Source organism: Tripterygium wilfordii, chromosome 15 (assembly GCF_013401445.1).
Source record: "Tripterygium wilfordii isolate XIE 37 chromosome 15, ASM1340144v1, whole genome shotgun sequence".
NCBI classification, from domain to species: domain Eukaryota; kingdom Viridiplantae; phylum Streptophyta; class Magnoliopsida; order Celastrales; family Celastraceae; genus Tripterygium; species Tripterygium wilfordii.
Window position 1 is genome coordinate 5,378,380 of NC_052246.1, and position 16,728 is coordinate 5,395,107.

The following is a 16,728-nucleotide window of genomic DNA, read 5'->3' on the forward strand; positions in this document are numbered from 1 at the left end:
ATGACTGACTATTACCACCGTTTTGTTTTACCCTCCTATATTAAGTACTTTGTTGGATCTTTTAAATCATTTTCAGGTATGTAGTCAAAGATGTTCTTGGTCATGGGACTTTTGGGCAGGTTGCTAAATGCTGGGTTGCAGAAACAAGCAGCTTTTTTGCGGTGAAGATAATAAAAAACCAGCCTGCATATTATCAACAGGCACTGGTTGAAGTGTCTATTTTGACTACGGTAATCAAGCTTTTGGATAGTCTTAGATCTTCCAGTTGATATTGGTGAAGTATTTCTTCGTTATATCTTTCTCCTTCTGCAGTTGAACAAAAAGTATGATCCTGAGGATAAGCATCACATTGTTCGTATTTATGATTACTTTGTATTTCAACGTCACTTGTGCATATGCTTTGAGCTGCTTGACACAAATCTGTAAGCTACTGGAGCTGCTTTTACTGTCAGTTCCTGTGTGCTTTGACATAGATGTACCTTTTAAAATATATGCGTCTTTTCTGTTAGTTTTTTTTGCAGCATGGTTTTGATATTCATCACTGTATTTAGGTATGAGCTTATCAAGATAAATCATTTTAGGGGATTATCATTGAGCATCGTCCAGTTGTTCTCCAAACAGGTATAGAAACATTTTGTTGGATAGAAAGAAACTGCAACTTTTTTTTCGTGATTATCATGCTTTATATGTTATGGACAGATTTTACTTGGGTTGGCTCTACTAAAGAATGCTGGGATAATCCATTGTGATTTGAAGCCAGAAAACATTCTTTTGTGCACAAGGTAAAATTTTTCTTCATAACGAGTTTTGAAATTTAGTCTGTCCAGTATATATCTTTCCCTGTTCCAACTTGATTGTTAGCTTTTCTATTCAAATTTAACTGTATAACTTTAAATTACCAGTGTGAAACCAGCAGAAATTAAGATAATTGACTTTGGATCAGCATGCATTGAAGATCGTACTGTTTACTCATATATTCAGGTTTGCGTCTATGGTTATTCTTAGGTCTTGTGTTGCATTATTTTGATGTTTTGAGAGGTCTTCTGATCGCGTAAACTCTCTTTTTTACAGAGTCGATACTATAGATCTCCTGAAGTTCTTCTTGGGTATCAGTATCCTTTTAAATGATGTTAAAGCTTTACTATTTTGTGTCTTTTGCCTTTCTGATGATTTTTGCTTTTGCGTGTTCCCTCTTTTGTGATAAGGGCACACTTCGTCTGCTCAGTATTTTATGCTTCACACTGATAAATACATAGTAAATTGAGCTAGATACTTTTATCTTAATTAAAAAATGTTCCATAATTTTACCAAGAATATTAATTTGTTTCTCCGGTTCTATGATTTTTTTTTAATTCTATTTTATTTTTGAGCATGTCGTGATCCTTGAGGTTGTTGATCTGTTGCACTAAATTCATTACTCCTCTAGTCATCTGTCATATTATGTCACTAATTTGTTTGACCTAATTCTGGTGTACTAATAATTTTATTTGGAGTTTGCTTCTCTTTTCCATGTCTTGATTGTCAAAGACTATCTCTCTGTTTCTTTAATAATATTTTTTAAATAATTTACTCTTACCAAAGCTTGATTACTGCAATTTCAATAACTCTGTTTTTGGTGGGGAAATGATTGGCACAGCTACCATGCTTTTAATTATTGTTTTAGTTAATGCATCGGAAAATTAATGATTGCAATCTCCCTAATAATCATCTTTGCATGATTTTGCCTTAATGCTTTCCAGCTACACTACAGCCATTGACATGTGGTCCTTTGGATGCATAGTCGCTGAATTGTTTCTTGGGTTGCCTCTCTTCCCTGGAGCCTCAGAATTTGATCTTCTGAGAAGGATGATTGAAATACTTGGGTATGTCTCTCTCATGTTGCAAGTGGTACATATTTTCAGTTTCTGCGAATCAGTTTGCTTGGATGAGTTAGGGTGAATTTTCTGTGTCTTAAATTATTCGATTGCCCTGTGGATTTGTCCTTTTTTTTTTTCTAGAACAATGAGTGATGAATGAGAAACAAGACAGTTACTTTTTTTAATCTGATGGAAGTCGTTCATTTATCTAATTTTTTGGCTCTGAGTATCCATGAGATTTTGCTCTCACAAATTCTACACATCTGACAGTGACACTAGAGGGATAGTTTTTGAGTTTCAATTTTTAATGTTTAGGTTTCTAGTGAGAGTTGACATGATTTCAAAACATGTCATTTATTGCAAAATTCTGAGATTTCTGGTTTTGGAAGGCATAGTTCAAGAAAGTGGTGAAGAAGTAAAGGCAATTTAACATCAGTAATGATGCTCCTCAGGCATCCAATCAAAACTCATATATGGGGATGAAAGGTTTTGATATATTTTGGTTATGATAGCTAATTGAATTATGATTCTGGGAGTAAAGTCATTTGGGCACCTTCTTTTTATGCCTTGTGCCTTTGCCATTAGATTGGCTTGGCATGTGTCTTTTTCTTGATACTGGGCATTCATAACTGGCGCTGCATCTATATGGCATTACCGTCTGTGGTAATTAGCTAACAATTCTACTTTGTTGTGAAGAAATTTTTGTAATTAAGAATTTTTCTATTTGTTACTCTTCAGAACTTTCTTAACTTGAGTGTTCCCTTGAGAATTTTTTGAGAATCCTTTTGAGGTCTTTAATCAACATTCTCCTTTTAATCTGATCAAACATACCTTTAAGATACTGTGGAGAAGACTTATTACATGTGCTCAACAAGCTTATTAGTTATTAGTATGCAGTTAGGCACTAATGTGTAGGGATTTTAAACCTTGAAATGAAAATCAATTATAAGATAGTTTCACTTTACCCTAAAGGTTAGTTTTGGAGCAAAATTATTTGAGGGGGTATCGGATCATGATGATGATATCCACTCTTTCTTGTTTTGGAAGTTGCTTTCCTGTTTCAAAATTCAAATACAAGCACATAAACAATGGTTATCATAGTTAATTTATTGTGATAGCTTAAACTGGTTTATCCTCGGTTGTTCTTGTCATTGCTTTGTCTCTTTTCTGTTTTTTTCTCCTTAAAAAATTTGATAGTTAGTCATTAAGTTATGCAAGCTGAGTTAAGAAGCAGCTCTTGGTACTCATTACCTATTGGTTGGTTTTCCTTTTGCAATTTGTTTGAACATCCTTTTATGTATGGTTAAAATGTTGTAGAGGACAACCCCCTGATTATGTACTAAAGGAAGCAAAAAACACAAGTAAGTTCTTCAAATGCATCGGGACTGTTCACAATCTAGAGAATGGTGAAATTTCCAGGGAGAGCAGAAGTGCTTACCAAGCATTAACAGTGGAAGAATATGAAGCAGTAAGTTTTCATTTTATGCTTTTCCAGTAAATAGGAATTGATGAAATGAAGAAATTGTTCGACTTGTAGATAGAGGCCTTCAACATATTCGTTGCCAGTCTTGCTTCTAGCACCTGAGTAATTTAACAATATTGCTATCCTTTTTTTCTTTTGTTTAATTTTATTCCCTTCACAATTTCTTATGTTCTTGATAGATATTCTAATTCTAGTGGCTGCTTGTTTTTTGTCCAGAGAGAGTTAAAAAGACCAGTGATTGGAAAAGAGTATTTCAATCATATGAACCTTGAAGCGATTGTCACAAATTATCCTTGCAGAAAAAACTTACCTGAAGAAGATGTCATTAGAGGTTAGATCCTATTCGTTTATTCAAGGTAGTGGATAGGTTCATACGTTCTCTTAATGTATCAGATGTTTTGATGAAGTAATTTACAGCTGCCATATTATTACTTTGTAACAGAAAGTCAAATAAGATTGGCCTTGATTGATTTCTTAAGGGGACTTGTTGAGTTTGATCCTGCCAAACGTTGGTCACCTTTTCAAGTAATAAAATTTGCTCCTGTCAGCAATTTTATTTTCTGAGACTTCATTCTGTATCTATTGAATATAATCTCTTTAAGCTATGGACAATTACATTTTGTACTTTTTTCCTGCAGGCTTCAAAACATCCTTTTGTGACAGGGGAACCCTTCACATGCCCTTACAAGCCTCCCCCAGAGACACCTCACATGGTTAGTGGGGTAGTGTTTGCACTTGTTGAATTGGCTTTTCAACTTCAATATGCATTCTATTGCAACAATTTACAAACCTTATCCCAACTGTTGTTCCATGTGGTGTTTTTGATGAATTTTGGTAATATTAGCAGGACTTTGTTCAAGGCTCCTCTTAATTGTAATAATCTGCTTATGAGACCAAATAACTGGGTTTTGAAATAAAGTATTTCAGTATTGGAAAATATATGTATCCTTATTGCTGTTCTTTAGGCCTTTTTGCTTAGCTTCATATATATATAACTTTTTGATGCCAGTATTTCCTTTAAATTGAAGCCATAAACATAAACATGACAGGTTTTCTTTTGGGTGCGCTTGACGACCATGATCTCAGTTTAAGTTAAATCTTCGTCATTATTAGTTTACCATTCTGACTTACACAGTCCTTTTTCTTCCTCCTAATCCCTTCTGTAGCCTGTAGCTCAAAATCTCAAGGTGGATCATCACCCTGGTGGAGGGCATTGGTTTGCCGCAGGTCTCTCCCCCAATGTGAGTTTAATGTCTTTATAATCCGTGAATTTAATTATTGCAGGTTGAATGCATTTCTGATCAATTTCTTTTTCTTGTAAAACTTACTTAATTATACCCCTGTCCGCTCGAACTTGTGGAAAAAGAAAAAGAAGAGGAAACTCATAGTAGTACCCTTACTTATTATGCAGCTTCTGGGCAGGAGTAGAGTTGCCTTGCATAACAGTCCACATATTCAGATGGGGCCTTATGCACATGCTAACAGTTATGGTAGTATAGGAAGCCATGGTAGCTATAATGATGGTATTGGGTTAGGAAGCAGCTATGGAAGTTATGGGGATGGTAGCAATATGTTTGCATATTATTCACCTGTTGGTCCATCTGGAATGAACATGTGCGCACAGAGTAGCATGTCCATGCTTGGAAGTAGTCCTGATGCAAGACACGGGATTATTTCATACTCTCATGGAAATGGACTAGGTGTTAACCCATCGGCAGGAAGCTTTGCTCGACTACCCCTTGGCACGAGTCCTTCACAGTTCACTCCACCAAGCTCTTACGTTCAAGTTTCAGCTGGCTCTCCTGGACATTATGGACCAACCTCTCCTGCAAGAAGCAGTTGTCATGGGTCACCTTTAGGTAAAATGGCTGCAGTCAGCAATTTTAATAGAAGAAAAAGTTGGGGATATTCTGGTTGTTCTCAAACTAAGGATAGTTCATCGTCAAATTGGCAAGGACAAATTACCGAGCCTGCAAGCTCTAGCCAAGCTGATGGGAATCCTCAAGTACTTGGCGGTTCACCCTCACATCTGCAGTCGAGTTCTGGATCTGCGAGCTTGAAGCTACAGCAAGGTGGCGAAGTTAGTGCGGGTTCCATTCAAAATATGCCAGGTTCCTTTAGACTCGGTTCCAGTATGCAACTTTCTCAAAGCACAGGGGAAAATCATGACAAGCCTGATGTTTCTCAGTCATTGCCGGATCCTGGAGATTGGGATCCGTACTATAGGTAAACCAACAATACCCACCCAAAAATATAAACATGAAAACTTGATTTGAGATGTGCTGGATTCCCGATGTGGTACTGTGCATTGCCGTCTTGTTTGCAAGCACAATTGGCATATAAGGGGTGCAAAATACTGCATTTTTAGTGTTTGGTCAATTAGCAAAAGGCCAAAAAGAAACAGACGATTCTGGATTCTAAATTATCAAATGAAGTATTTGTGAGGGTAGAATATTTTAGCCTAAAACCAGTGTTTCCCACAGGGCATTTTACGACATATAATTGAATGTTATGCATAAGAAATTGAATTTATGAGTTGCTTAATACAACTTGTTGGTAGAGAAAGAGTGTTATGCTGTGATCCTTAGATTATTGAAAGCTTTAGGACTACTTTTCATGGAACTAGCTGTTCCCCCCATAAAATGCATGGGACTTGAAGAAATATAACAAATGGATGGAGAGATTATTAACTAAGTGAATATCAATTTAAGCGCTAGGAATCATATCTTTTCAATTTTTTTAAGCAGGTTTCTGGTCAAATTAACTATGAAGCGGTGTCCAGGATTTAGTCATGAAAGATGAATTAAGGTCTTGATGATTGGTGATAGAAAACCAACAAAATGTATAGTCATTGACACATATCTATATCTTTTCCAGCGAAGAACAACTTCTTCAAAATGATGGCTCAGATGTGAGCTTAAGCTCTGAGTTCAGCAAAGGCATGCACCTTGGTTCTTCTGATCCACTTACTGGATTTGAAAGATTCAGCAGGGCCTCAAATATGAACGCTTACAGGTTTTTTTTCCTTTTACTGGGGTACGGGGTATTGTCTGCGTGTTTTCTCATGCCTCCATATTGGTAACTATACTTGAAATGGTTGGTTTGGTTTTTTCCTTCTCTATAATTGAATCAGCTTGAGAAGTCAGATACAGAGATGCACATGTTGACCGATATGCTCTATGCCAAGAAAATATTAGGATTAATCCTGCCGATATAATGTAGACATGTTTGCTTGTGTGTGTTTAATATTTTGAGTTACAATTTTGAGTTACAATTTTGAGGTTGATTTATATTTTTTTTCCCCGTTTGTTCTTTGTGCAAATGTGGAAGGTATTATGTGTGCTTTACCATAATGGGGTTTCTTTTGGATACTCATTCAATTTCGTTTTCTGGTTTTATATTGTGGGTTTGCAGACAAAATGGACCTATTCAAACATTTTCACATGTTGAGGTGGGTCGTTCAATGGACCTATCCACTCACAATCACGATACTGGATATGGTCATTCAATGTCTAAACATACTCAGTTCATGCCTCATATCTCACAAAATTCTCCAAGCCGTTTTGGACAACAGCCGGTTCAGCGGTTTAACCAAGGGAGACACTCCGCTGTACGGGGTACCGAATGGAATCATATGAAGGTCCAGCTCCCTCCATCTAGCTTCCACTCTGGGGGCCAGCACTCTCCTGGAAGTAATTCATTTAACAATGGCATTTCATGGGGTACTTCCTCGCTAATCACTTGAAAAGATACTCTGATGAAATATTTCTATTTTCCCCTTATTCATTTATGCTTATCTGAGGTTCATGAGTGGATATTAATTTCTGTGTGTGAGTATAGGATGGGAGGCGTAAGCTGGCAATGCTTTAACATGAATGCCATTCTGTTGTAGGGCATAGAGCTAATCATCCAGCCACAAGTATTCCACCTGCATCTCGAGGAAGAAAGGACTATGGCCGGATTTCATAGTGCTGAAAGCAGCTTAATTTTTTTTTTACGGGGAGGGATTGTGTACTGAGTGTTCACAAGAAAGTTGGACTTCAACAGTTAACATGCCTAGTTGGCTTCACGCTAAGAGCTTATAATCTGTCAGGGCATGTCAATTCATTGTGCTTGCTTCAATATAGTTTATGGTTTTGATTTTTTTTTTCTTTTTTATTGCCTCTCTTGGTACACAGTCGATTATTTTTGCTATGAGCAGCTAATATGGCCTTCTATTCAACATTTCTTTTCCTTTGTCCATAATTTCTATTGCATACTCTACTTCTATCAGTGTTGCATATTCCATGTAGAAGCTAACACTCTGAATTGAGGCATGGATTGCAGATGCTGAGCATTTCATGTACGGAAGAGTATAGAGAATGAGATCATCATTTGATCAACAAAAGTGTCGTGGTGTAGTTGGTTCGAGTCCGGGCGACGCCATGTTTTTTGGCACAAAATTAAGATTTAAAAAAAAATAAAAATCAGCAATGGCAAGGTAGCTTATTGCGTGCGCTGTGGCCTTGTGGGGACCCACGCTTTATCGATAGCTCAAATGGCAGTTGTGTTTTGGTTGTGTGTGGTGTGCCCAACCCAACCAAACTACCTGAATCAAAAACATTATTTTAATTTTTACCAAAAAAAGAAAGAAAAAAGGAAAACAGAGAGGGAGTTTGTAGACCACTCAAGTGAGGACCCAATATCTGTTCCAGCCAATCCCATCTCTCCTTCTCATATCTTCTCTACCCATTTTAGGCTTCTTCTTTTTCTTTTTTTCTAGTAAAAAAATAAAAACAAACAAACCATTTTTCTTTGCTTAACAAATTGAGGCCTTCACTTCGATATCACCGTCTTCTCTTCTCCTTATCTTTCATCACATTCTCTCTTTCTTTCTGTTCTGATACCATTTCTTCAGGTACTTGTTCTATAATTGTCAGTCTGAGCTCTTCTTTGATTCTCTCAATATATAAGCACATTTGGTTAGTTGCTTCTTTCTGTTAACTTGTTGATTTTTTCAGTTAATGGGTTTTCTGCATTGATTTGCCTTGAATTTTTTTGATTCTCGATCTGTCTTGACCATCTTATGTAACTTGATGTTGAGTGTCTCAGTAGCAGAAGACCAAGGTTTTCCCAATATGGTTTTAGATTAACTATGTGTTCATTTATTCATTCCAGTGGCAAATGTGTAATGGGTTCCTTGCGAAAATGCTCCTGCTCAATGAAATAATAAGTGGGTCGATCGTTTACAGCTTTAATTCATGGTTTCATTTTAATGTTTTGAAGGTTTCAAGCTTTGTAGTGTAAGACTATATGTCATAGCTATGGAAAATTTATGCTGTAATTACATATTGTTGAATCTGCCATTTGAGTAATTTTCAAGTTAAATTGATACTTTTGTGGTTATTGAATATGCATCTTCTGCCGCTGCATATCTCCCACTAGCTCTGGTGTATGAAATGTTAAGTACCATCACTTCACCTTTGCTATGATATGCTTAAAAATGGGTGTACTTTGCATCGATGAATCGAAATGGGAGAATCCTAAGGTTTCCCTTTTTGCTCTTTTTTTGACCCTGCAGCAAACCGACAAAGTAATCTTAGGGCAAGTTTATAGCAATCTTCTTGGGGCCTAGAAACAATCTACTGTTGAAGCATTACATGATATTGTTTTGATTCATCACTCTTGTTGAAAACGTGTGTGGATAACTGCACCTGTGCTAGAAGAAGCCATATGATGGCCACGGCAGCTGTTATTGGACTTACTGCAGGAAAGAGGCTTTTGAATTCCTCCTCCTATTACTCTGATATTACTGAGAGGCTCTCTTATGTCGGTGATCATGGATTCACGCATTGCCAATCCTGTTCGACAAAGAATGTGATAGTTGCCAAGAGGGATTTGAACTACAGCCCCAGTTTTCCAGCATTGGATCAGAACATACAGACGATTAAGGCCCTTAAAGAGCACGTCGATACTGCTGCTGTCCCTTCAGCTGAGGAGATGTGGTATCAGAGGTCCAATGAGTTTGAAGATGAAATCTCTGATTTTGACTCTTCATTGGAGGCTCTTCTTTTGCTGCAAAAGTCTATGCTGGAAAAACAATGGAACCTTTCATTCGAGAGCGCAGCAATAGCTGAATCACCAAGAGAAAAAACTCACAAGAAGATACCTATCACTTGTTCTGGTATTTCTGCTCGGCAACGGAGAATAAATTTTAGGAGGAAAACTTCAAACCAAAATAAATCATTAGTGCAACCTAATGGCCGTATGCAGCTAAAATCAAGTATCAGTCCAGAGTTGATTCCAAATCGTTCGAAGGGGGGCTATGTGAAGGGTGCAATAAGTGAGCAACTTCTCCCACATGCAGAAGTTGTGCGGCTGTCTGAAATAATTAGAATTGGCCTTTCCTTAGAGGAGCGGAAATCCAGGTAAGCCCTTTTCTATTAGGGATTGAAGATACTATATCATTCAGCAAATTGCTTCCTTGTCAAAAGTTTCTTCCTCAAATCTTATAATTAAAAATATTCTCTTACGAACCAATGACAAGAGGGAAAAAAGAAAATGAGTCTATGATGAATCTCAAGAGATCTCTCATTCTTACCAGCATATTTTTCATGATCTTGTACTAGAAAATTTCTGTTTAATCTTTTGCATTGGGTTTCCAGGCTGAAGGAGAGATTAGGGACTGATCCTACTGATGAACAACTTGCAACTTCCTTGAGAATCTCTCGCTCTGAACTACAATCAAAACTGATGGAGTGTTCTCTGGCAAGGGAGAAGCTGGCAATGAGCAATGTTCGGCTAGTCCTGTCTATTGCACAAAGATACGAGAACATGGGTGCTGAAATGGGAGACCTTGTTCAGGTACTCTCTTTTTGGACAGCGATCATGCCTTAAATTAATCATTGCAACATAGTAACCAACATAAGATAGAGTTTATGGTTCTTTCCTCCCTGATACAAGTAACTTTTATTTTTTCAATACAGGGTGGCCTGATTGGACTATTGCGGGGCATTGAGAAATTCGAATCTTCAAAAGGGTTCAAGATTTCAACTTATGTGTATTGGTGGATACGTCAGGTAAGGATAGTCTTTACATTCTTTCTGGCAACTAACTAAACCCATTTATGATGTGCATTGTCTTTAAAATGATTACATTTTCTCAACCTAGAAACAGGTTTTGATTTGATTAGATCATGAAGGAATTTTCTAGCTTCTTCATTTAGCAATTATAAAAGTTTGTCTGCATTAATATTGAGAACCACCCTTTCTCTACTTATGTTAATAGTCTATACTACTGTTATCGGTGTCTTTATAGATGTCATTTGAATGATCTCCAAATGATCACTTAAGCAATTTGTCTATTACCTCAACTGTGAAATAAATTGCTTCTTACCGTCCTTGTTTGGGATGTGTCGAGTGGTTCTGAACTGATATATCAAAAAAAACTGATATATGAATCTGTAAAGTATCCATTCCCTCAAACCTTTGTCTTAAACATAAATAGAAAAAAAAAAGTATGCTGTTCTTGTCTATAATTTGTAGTAATCTCACAGTGAAATGATTCTGCCCCGTAATCAGCATCAGTGGAGAACTGATCTTTGATATATTTATTTTCTTCTTCACCAGGGTGTTTCAAGAGCATTAATTGACAACTCTAAAACTTTAAGATTGCCAACACATTTACATGAACGGTTAGGACTAATTCGGAATGCTAAGATTAAGCTGCAAGAAGACGGAATAACTCCGTCTATTGATGTAAGTCATTACTTGTACATTTTTGTATATGCTAACTGTCAGTCAGTGCTTCACTAGCTCGTTTTTTTTTCTCTCTCGTTGTTTCTGACGTGTCTGCTCTACTTATTATCTTCTTTTTGTTTAGAGAATTGCAGAATCCTTGAAAATGTCACAAAAGAAAGTTAGGAATGCTACAGAGGTACTGGATTTTGAAATACCTATGTTTCATCATTTCGGGGTTCGTATTTTCTTGTAGCTTACTCTATAACATCCTTGTATGCAGGCAATTAGTAAGGTCTTCTCCCTTGATAGGGATGCATTCCCGTCACTGAATGGTCTTCCTGGAGAGACGCATCATAGTGTAAGTAGGAATTTAATTTACGAAAATCATTCGAGGATGACTCTTTGACCATGCTGGCCTCTTTTCCTTGTTTTCCCCCAACACATGATTAACTATTTGTTTTCTTTATTTGCCTTTCTTTGTTTTCTGAAGTACATTGCAGATAATTGTCTGGAGAACAATCCGTGGCATGGAGTAGATGAGTGGTTGCTTAAGGTAAACCAAATAAATAATATAGAGATAGATAAAAGCTAGAGATGGTATGTTGAATTGAAATGATGTTGTTGTCTGCAACCACTAATTGAGCTTTATTTATGCTTTTCGTCATGTCACTTAAATTTCCGTTACTGATAATATAGGTTTCACCAACATGTGAAATTCTAATAATCCCCATATGGAGTCTTTTACATGACCCAAATTAGTTCAAGTAGTTTATGCTCTTGCATGAACTTATGGTTTTAACAGGTGCATTACCTTGTCTGTATTTGTGATTTGAACTTTGTTTTCTAATGATGTGAACGTCTAAAGATCTAGTGATGTAATGAGCAAGTCAAGAAAAGTAACACTACCAGTGATTTATCTGCAGGAAGAAGTAAACAAGCTCATCAACTCAACACTTCAAGAACGGGAGAGGGACATTATACGTCTTTACCATGGTCTGGACGACAAATGTCTTACATGGGAGGACATTAGTAAACGGTAAGTTGACGAAAGTGCTCGACTTATTTCTTCCCTCAAAACTTCCTTTCTGTTTAAGTTTTGTTGATAATCCCGTCGTATAAACATTTTCAGGATAGGTTTGTCAAGAGAAAGAGTACGGCAAGTTGGACTTGTCGCACTAGAGAAACTAAAAAACGCTGCAAGGAAGAGAAACATGGAGGCTATGCTAATGAAACATTAGTTTTGCGCGTTTCATCGAGGGCTCAACAGTATGATTGTATATAGAGAGAGAACTGAATCTGCATTTCTTTATCAGAAATATTGATACAAGGTATTGAATGATAGATAAAACCAACATTTGATCCGTTTTAACTCAGTAATCCAAAGTTCAAACGTTCTAATCTAGTCACAGAAAATTTCAAAACGTAACTCGGGCAGATTTCTCAGCCCTCCAGGCAAAACAGCAAGGATGATTAGGTACCGCCAGCATAGTTACCGATAATTGTGTCAAAAACAATGCAACTAGCAGTGTCATTCCTTGAAACTGTGCTCCAAAGAATCTGCTTCCACATTCCCATCTTCGGGACAAACCCCTGCTTCACCATTTGCTTCAAAGCCCAATCCACATCTCCTGGCAGCTTTTCTTCACAAAGACCATGAATTAACTTCTTGTATGACACAAAACTAGGACTTGCACCCACCAAAATCATCCTACTCATCAACTCCTTCGCTTCAACAATTTTCTTCGCATCAAGCAAAGTATACAAGACCTCATGATAGGACCCTGCATCCGGTTCACACCCCTTTCGCTTCATCCCATTCAAAAGATTCACCCCTTCTTCGACCCTGCCTTGCTTCCGAAGCCCAGATATCAAAACATTGAATGTAATCGTATCTGCATCAATTCCTTCACTCTCCATTCTATCAAGCAGTTTAATTGCTTCCTCCACCCTCCCATTTTCACACAAACCGCGCATTAACGTTGAGTAAGTCCTAACATTAGGCATACACTTTTGCTTAGGAAATTCGTCGAGCACATAGAATGCAGCATCCATGTTCCCACTCTTACACAACCCTTTAATCAATATGTTGAGGCAACAAGCATCAATCGCAATACCCAGCTTGGGAGCACCCACATAAACCTCATGAACCACATCAAACAGCTGTGCGCACACAAGCAAATTCAATACGAAATTGAAAGTTCTAACAGATGGCCGACACCCAAAGCTTGGCATGTCAAATAAAGTGTCAATTGCAGCCTTGATTCGACCAGCCATGTTTCCATAAACCTTGATTACATTGTAGAAGAACTCATCGGACAAACGGTAGGTTCGTTCAGCCTTGACTCTCTGCATCACAAATGCAACGGCATCGAATTGCTTGGCAATTGCAAGCTTGTTGATGATGAGAGTGTAGAGAGCTTCATTGGGTTTGTAGTCTTTGCGGGTGGAGTACTGGTTCAAGAATGAAATAACGGATTGTGGGTCGTGGAGGTTGTCTAGGATTTTCAAGACTTGATTCGGCGACAACCAGTCTTTGTGGGTGAGTTTGTATTGCTGGTGTTCGAGTGAGGAATGGAGTGAATTGAAGAATGATTGGTGGAATGGCCATCTATAAGCGAGGAGTCGGAGTGAAGGAGAAATCATAGTTTAATTGTCGAGGAAATGGTCATCACCGGAGGATCGTTGCTGCTACTGCTGTGCAAGGAAGCATTGCTTGGTGCAGGTTTCAGTTATAGACGGTAACTTAGATCGTTAATGGGCCTAGCGTTCTCAATAAAAAAAGCCCGTAACATAATTGCCTGATTGGTCATAGGTCATATTAATGCCGTATAGTCGGCCCATTTTTGGGGAGGAAAATGGGATATTATAAATGTGTGGGGATATTGTAAAAATGATTACTAATTTTGAAAAAAATAATAATAATGAATACCAAAATTTTCATGTGAGCAATCTTTAACAGAGAAAGATCATAATAAAAACCATATTCTAGCCGAAATACTTTTACTAATATGTACAACTTCTTTCCGTAGCAATTTACACAAACCTCAATTACATTAGTGAAAATATCTCACTCAAAGTTACGGGTGTAAACGGTCAGATTTTTTTTTCTTCAGTTTTTTGACAAGAATTTAATCGACCGACCAATCAATTATCGACGGTTATTATCGATCCTCATGAGAAGAAACCTACGAAGAATAACAAGGCCCAACTCAACTAGCTAGACTCAGCCCATTAGTCTAGGTCCAATTGATTCTTATTTGAATTAGACAGTTGCCTCAATACTCACATGCTCTTAGACTCTGTCAGTCATGTACCTGGTCTAACTCAGTAGCCTTCTATCCGTTACTCATTACGTTTATATCATTTTCAATTAATGAAAATCATAGATTCAAACGCACATTGGTCAATTCTATTAAAGAGATATGTAAATTTTTTTTTTAATTCAAATCTTCATAGCCCTACTCAGTGTCATATCTTTGGCACAAACTTTTTTCGAGCCCACTCGTAATATTGAGTGTTCGTGCCTGTTTGTTTTATATTTTGCACATTAAAATTGTAGCAGCTATTTATAATAGTATTGGTTCGTAAGATTGGTTAGTTGCCATAACTTTATTCAAACTTGTGCAGCACAAGAACATAGAAATCCATGGACAAATCTCCTTTCATTTAAAGCATGCAAAACTCATATATTTTTTGACTTTGTTGTGCCAATTAAAACATGCCAACTTGTAATCAGTTGGACCAACTCATTTCATGCACATTAAAATGCTATTGCTTGAGATCTATATCTCATTCTCATCTCACAGCCGCCTTTACTAACAACTAAGAGCAAAACAGGTTAAGGTAGTGTCTCTCTCTCTCTCTCTCTCTGTGTATGTTCTTTGTGATCCATTTGTGAGTATCAGAAAGCACTCACTACCACCTCTTCACTGCGACCCTCCTCCCAACCTTAGTTTTAATGTTGTGGGCAATATTGTCAAAAGGACAGATTTGTGTTTTTTTGGTTTGAAATTACTGCAATAAATGACATGATACAGTTCAAGTCAAGTCATATCATCAAACTCTAATTCAAACTTAATACTATATGACACCCAAATAACAAACATGTCAAAAATACATCCTCCAACAAGAGGACCCCCACCCCAACCATGTCACACACACACACACACACGTGTATATATATATATCATCTATTGCAACCCTCCTCCTTTATCCGGGCTTGGGACCGGCTGTGCCAAAAACATAAAAGAAGATAAGCAAAACACAGGCGGAGTTACTTCTGATCGAGTTTACTAAGAGTATATGCATATGATCATGTACATAATTCACAAAAAAAGAGACGGGTGAATTCAAAAATATTTTTATTGTAAATACATCGCATTTCCAATAAAGAGATGAGATTTTTTTATGAAGCCTTCCAATAAAAAGCATTTGGTAAAAAAAAAGATACAAATACATCCACACATTCACTCCTAAATGTGCAAAATTAGAATCAAGATTTCATCTTATAAAATAATGCACGCTAAAAATAACACTCATTAAAAGTATGGCCCTTTAATTAACTTCACATCCTCGGTGAGTCTAAAACTACTCTGACAAATTACAGACTTTTTTTTTTGATAACTAGGGAAATCCCCAACCTGACGACCACTTTGCGAGCCCTGGGCCATATCCAAACCCCGGGCGACACCCCCACCCACTATGCGACAGGCTTGACTGGGCTGAAACCTTGTGAAGAAATACCACAAAGAAATGTACTACCAATTGGAATTGAACTTTGGGCGCAATTGCGCTTGACCTAGCCTACAAAAAACACACTAATCATGACAAATCCAACAATTAGGTCTTTAAAAAATATAACAATAGGAAAAAAGAAAACTCGATTAAAAATTTTTGGTCTTGCTTGGCAATAAGAACATAAGGTGTTAGGTAGGGTTTAGGTCTTGCTTCGCAATAAAAACCTTACACTTTTTTTTTTCTAACGTGGAACCCACCCAGTTGCCCATTAGACAATTGACTGGTAAACTCCAAATCATATGAATATCCAGCAACCCACATGGACCAATTGAGACCTGAACCAAGATCAAGTGTGAGAGATAATGCAAAGTGACATTTGCACACATTGGGCTGAGCAAGAGCCCATCTCACAAATTGTAATAATGGAAACATTAATGTGACTTGAACTCACGACCTCCCGCTTGTGCTAAGAATTACCGGTCAAATTCACCTAAACCCTAAACTTGAAAACCCTAAACCCTAAACAACATACACACTACTAAATTTTACAGAGGCATCCCAACCCACTACTCTCGCAAGCTTTATACTCATAAACTCAACCCCTATGAACCCCACTGCTAAGCGGGCCCTAACCTAAGACTAAACCCCCTACCCGTAAGACCAACAACCTTTTGGTGGTCATGAGTTCGATTCCCCCCAACAACCATAAACACAAATAAAAAAGCATACAACTCGGAAGCCAAAAGAATACCTCTAGAGAATATATAGATGCACAAGGAAAAACTCAATAAAAATCTTATTTGGCACATGTGCTACAGCTAACATCCAAAAAACAAATTCTAGAAAAAGAGAGCACACAAGAGGGAAAATTTAAAACGAAAATAGAAAATTTTTTGTTGTATTTTTCCACCCACAGGATGAAGGCTAATAAGTC

The 16,728-nt window shown here is 37.3% G+C and overlaps 3 protein-coding genes across 7 annotated transcripts in view; 2 read left to right on the top strand and 1 right to left on the bottom strand.

Annotated features, from left to right (window-relative positions):
- The window catches only part of LOC120016513 (dual specificity protein kinase YAK1 homolog), a 42,151-nt gene extending 34,590 nt beyond the window's left edge, over nt 1-7,561 (top strand). For 2 of the 4 annotated variants that reach the window (XM_038869324.1, XM_038869323.1), the window contains exons 3-18: nt 77-230; nt 313-422; nt 552-621; nt 700-782; nt 903-981; nt 1,072-1,112; nt 1,740-1,862; nt 3,174-3,324; nt 3,556-3,670; nt 3,782-3,864; nt 3,978-4,052; nt 4,506-4,580; nt 4,706-5,565; nt 6,217-6,354; nt 6,754-7,061; nt 7,232-7,561. In XM_038869324.1, the coding sequence (XP_038725252.1) occupies nt 77-230; nt 313-422; nt 552-621; nt 700-782; nt 903-981; nt 1,072-1,112; nt 1,740-1,862; nt 3,174-3,324; nt 3,556-3,670; nt 3,782-3,864; nt 3,978-4,052; nt 4,506-4,580; nt 4,706-5,565; nt 6,217-6,354; nt 6,754-7,061; nt 7,232-7,308 (2,542 nt within the window). In that variant the 3' untranslated portion in view covers nt 7,309-7,561. The remainder of the gene's footprint in view (nt 1-76; nt 231-312; nt 423-551; nt 622-699; nt 783-902; nt 982-1,071; nt 1,113-1,739; nt 1,863-3,173; nt 3,325-3,555; nt 3,671-3,781; nt 3,865-3,977; nt 4,053-4,505; nt 4,581-4,705; nt 5,566-6,216; nt 6,355-6,753; nt 7,062-7,231) is intronic. The other 2 variants (XM_038869325.1, XM_038869327.1) reach the window with 2 other exon arrangements.
- A 538-nt stretch (nt 7,562-8,099) lies between these two features.
- LOC120016040 (RNA polymerase sigma factor sigA-like) lies at nt 8,100-12,398 on the top strand. 2 transcript variants are annotated; one of them, XM_038868612.1, is made up of 10 exons: nt 8,100-8,236; nt 8,900-9,746; nt 9,984-10,182; nt 10,305-10,397; nt 10,947-11,075; nt 11,200-11,253; nt 11,338-11,415; nt 11,548-11,610; nt 11,981-12,093; nt 12,187-12,398. In XM_038868612.1, exons 2-10 carry the CDS (start codon nt 9,052-9,054, stop codon nt 12,293-12,295), a joined length of 1,533 nt encoding a protein of 510 aa, XP_038724540.1. In that variant the 5' UTR covers nt 8,100-8,236; nt 8,900-9,051; the 3' UTR covers nt 12,296-12,398. The 2 variants fall into 2 exon arrangements, with proteins under 2 accessions (XP_038724540.1, XP_038724541.1); XM_038868613.1 differs by having other exon boundaries at nt 8,127-8,300.
- LOC120016041 (pentatricopeptide repeat-containing protein At3g14580, mitochondrial-like) lies at nt 12,363-13,740 on the bottom strand. The gene has a single exon (XM_038868614.1). The coding sequence runs from the start codon at nt 13,698-13,700 to the stop codon at nt 12,528-12,530; it is 1,173 nt and encodes a 390-aa protein (XP_038724542.1). The 5' UTR covers nt 13,701-13,740; the 3' UTR covers nt 12,363-12,527.
- Between the last annotated feature and the right edge of the window lie 2,988 nt (nt 13,741-16,728).

Coding starts and splice junctions, on each gene's coding strand:
- LOC120016041 (XM_038868614.1), bottom strand. CDS start 13,700: ATGATTTCTCCTTCACTCCGACTCCTCGCTTATAGATGGCCATTCCAC.
- LOC120016040 (XM_038868612.1), top strand. CDS start 9,052: ATGATGGCCACGGCAGCTGTTATTGGACTTACTGCAGGAAAGAGGCTT. Junction 11,416..11,547: donor CTGGAGAGACGCATCATAGT/GTAAGTAGGAAT, acceptor TGTTTTCTGAAG/TACATTGCAGATAATTGTCT. Junction 11,611..11,980: donor TAGATGAGTGGTTGCTTAAG/GTAAACCAAATA, acceptor ATTTATCTGCAG/GAAGAAGTAAACAAGCTCAT.